Consider the following 3,219-nt stretch of genomic DNA (forward strand, 5'->3'; position numbering starts at 1 on the left):
ATATAAATTATCTACTTCTAAAATAACGCATATCCATGTGTTGGAATGGGTTTTCCGATCATCCGATGCATATATTTGAATACCTAGGGAAGGAGGTACCAGAGCAAAATTGGAATAAGAAAGAAGTGTGCAGAGTCATCAATTCAAGACTCAAAGAGCTTCATCTGATAGAGGTTTCACATAATGATGTTCGGCCGGCCAACATTTATGTGTCTGTTTCAGGTAAGATTTCTTTGATAGATTTTGGATTATCGGACTGCAAAATTAATGAAGAAAAATTAATGAAGAACACAAGAAGAATGATTTTGATACTCTTGACTATATATTGAGAGCGAATGGTTCTAATGAAGATAAAAGTGAAAGCGAAGTTATGCTTGCTGGTAGAGCAGACGAGGATGCCAAATATGGAAATGATAGTAATTCTTCTAGCGAAGAAATATTTGATGAAGGGAGTTCAGGAACTTTCGGTACCAGGACAACGATAGAAAATGTTACCTCTAAATCATCAAGATGGTAATGCATACCTACAAGCTATTATCGTAACTTACCCGTTTGAATATTGGTATATTTCAAGTATTATTTGGCCTAAACTCGAAATAACTGGCAACGCTTTTCCTTTCAGTATAGGTGCTCACCTGTTTGAACTTATGTAATATCGTACAGCTTTCAGACTCATCTTTTTCAACTCTCCATAGCTTTCACGCTTCTCTATTAATTACTCCTTGGCTAAAAATGAGCTAATACATAACTTGCTTGTATCAAATTTGTAATTGTTGGTCTATGGATTGGGGTAGAAGCCTTTTGAAGTTTGTGGATTCTGTCTGTAGTTTGTTGTAATTGTAGCAAAACCCAAACGTGGTATACACGCCTCGATACAGTTTGGATGTTCCTTCCACTGTAAGCTGATCGATCTCTGTCGATTGTGGCGGCAAACACAGGATATGGAGTAATGTTATGAGAATAAGCATCAACTTGGAATGCACCTGGTGGAACCAACCTATGTCGTTGTTATACAATTCAAGAAACCGGTACTTATATCGGTCATACAGCGGCACATGGATACACTCGGTAAATGAAACCATGCCGTCACTAAGCCGCGCAATATCGACATAATATTCGAGCGCTTCGCTGAGACACTTCAAGAACAAGCGAATTTGCAAACTCGTACAACCGATCGAAAATGGTCCGAATCATGTTTTTGTGACCCACAACGGAATTGTCGCTGTTGTAAATGTCCCCTGTGGTCATGTTGAGGTTGAAGAGATTCCCTTAGCTACGGGCTAATGAGAGTCCTAGATGTATGTAGTGCGTACGTGCCAGAGTCAACAAGCGGTACAGGCCCGCCTCCACAATCGAGACATCCTCTGCCTCTCGAAGTGACACATGACATAGACGGGCCCGCTTGATGATATCTAACAAAATGCACGTCTTGGCTACGTAGCCTATTCCACTCAACGACCGACAAAACTTCTTGGTCTGATACACAGACCCTAGAAACCCAAGGAATATCACAAAAGAGTTTTCTTTCGAACCAGATGTACCTTCCTCTCGCTCTTGCTCTTGTTCCCTTGCTTCTTCTCCATAAAGCGGATAGTACAAATTAGCCAAGGACTCAGGGTCTTCGTCTTGTGATGGTCCAGACCCCGACTCGGCTGGTACAGGCCCAGTGGTAGTACTAGTAGTAGCCTCTAAATACACCCTCAAGTCGTTGTGGTTGCCAAAGTTGTCTTCATCCAAGATTCCTACCGCTATGTCGTCTCCCTCCAAGTCAAATGCGGTAATATCTTCACCTGCGGGAGCTGTATCAGATACACCACCCTCTGTTGCAACCGCAAGATTTTCATCAAACTCTTTCCTGAGACACTCGTTTGTGATCCAATATACGAGCTGGTCAATGTCGCGGAGTAACAGCTCGGTGAATGTCAGGTTTAAGATCCGCATGCGTTCGTCAGCACTGATAAACTGCGAGTAGCCTGTCAATTTGTGGTAATCGTCAGGGCTAATCTCCAATACAGCATCTTGTTCTCTGTATGATTCGAGAATTTCTGTGATTGCAAAGGAGCCTGCAGTTTTGGAGCCATACATCAATACCATGTATATAAGCTCGGCCATGTATTTGCTGTATTGCACGCAAGTCAGGTACGTCTGGACCGCGGAAATAAGTGGATCCACTGGTGTTATTTGCAGCACCTTTAAGAAGGCGCACAACCCGGAGTCCGGCAAGATTAATTTGGTTGATGTTGGCGCTGAGAAGGGTCATGGTGCCCACCAAGAGCTACGCGATCTTTGCGACAATGCTTGCTTCCTTCATACCGGAAACTTGCGTGTGTACCACATTACAATCCACTTCTTGAAGAATCCGTTTCACCAACGGGTGGTGCTACAGGTTTGGCATATTGGTGGTGCGCAGGTTCTGGACAGTGGTGGCATTTGAAGGTACCGGTGTTGTAGATTCTGTCGATGATGACGATGCCACTAATGACGATGCCACTGATGACGACGGCAACGACGACAATGCTACCTCTCGTCCTGTTTCCATTCGCGCGCGATTCTCCGCGTACCCGTTGTCCGTAGGACAGTAGACCTCAAAGTTGACAGCCATGCGTCCATGCTTTTGCGAGAACTTTTGGAATGCCACCGGCCGCGTCGAGTCTCGATTGATACAGGGGTGGCGACTCATTTCGCGGAACTTTCTTCGAATGATGCCGCAGTCACAGCCCCATCCAAAGTGGATGGGGACCCCTTGGAACGGCATGCATTGCGGGCTGATTCGACCGCGCCCATGCTCGAACCCGGGCGAGCTAACTTCGCAGTGCCGCTCAAGATGTTTAAAGATTTCGTCCTTTGCCTGTTGGCATCGTATGGTCTCGGTGAACTGTTCTATCTTGGAACATATAGCCTGCGCGTACCGCTCAAACAACTCCAGCGGAATGATAAAGTTTTTCCGTTGGTAATCCAATCTTCTTGTGCACACCCAACCCTAGTTTGGCATTGAAGTAGTAGTCGCAGACATCGTATTCAATTGGCTCCGCGAACCTGCGGTAGCTAGTGTGGATGATCAGTCGGAGCTCATAGCTAAACTGCGCGCCGTAAACCTCTTCGTATTCTACCGGCAGCATATTATAATCGTAATCGTATCGTGGTTCTTGGGCTCGTACTGGTCTGGCATTTCCTCCATCGTGGGGAAGCTATTGAGAGCGGTCATTTTCCGGTTTTGTG

General features: G+C 45.3%; 1 protein-coding gene across 1 annotated transcript; it reads right to left on the reverse strand.

Annotated features, from left to right (window-relative positions):
- Positions 1-1,269: 1,269 nt before the first annotated feature.
- Positions 1,270-2,094, reverse strand: AC631_05904 (uncharacterized protein; the record flags this gene model as incomplete). The annotated part of the gene is made up of 1 exon (XM_015614733.1): positions 1,270-2,094. One exon carries the CDS (start codon positions 2,092-2,094, stop codon positions 1,270-1,272), a length of 825 nt encoding a protein of 274 aa, XP_015464439.1.
- Positions 2,095-3,219: the final 1,125 nt, after the last annotated feature.

Source organism: Debaryomyces fabryi (assembly GCF_001447935.2).
Source record: "Debaryomyces fabryi strain CBS 789 chromosome Unknown contig00332, whole genome shotgun sequence".
In the NCBI taxonomy this organism is placed as follows: Eukaryota; Fungi; Ascomycota; class Pichiomycetes; order Serinales; family Debaryomycetaceae; genus Debaryomyces; species Debaryomyces fabryi.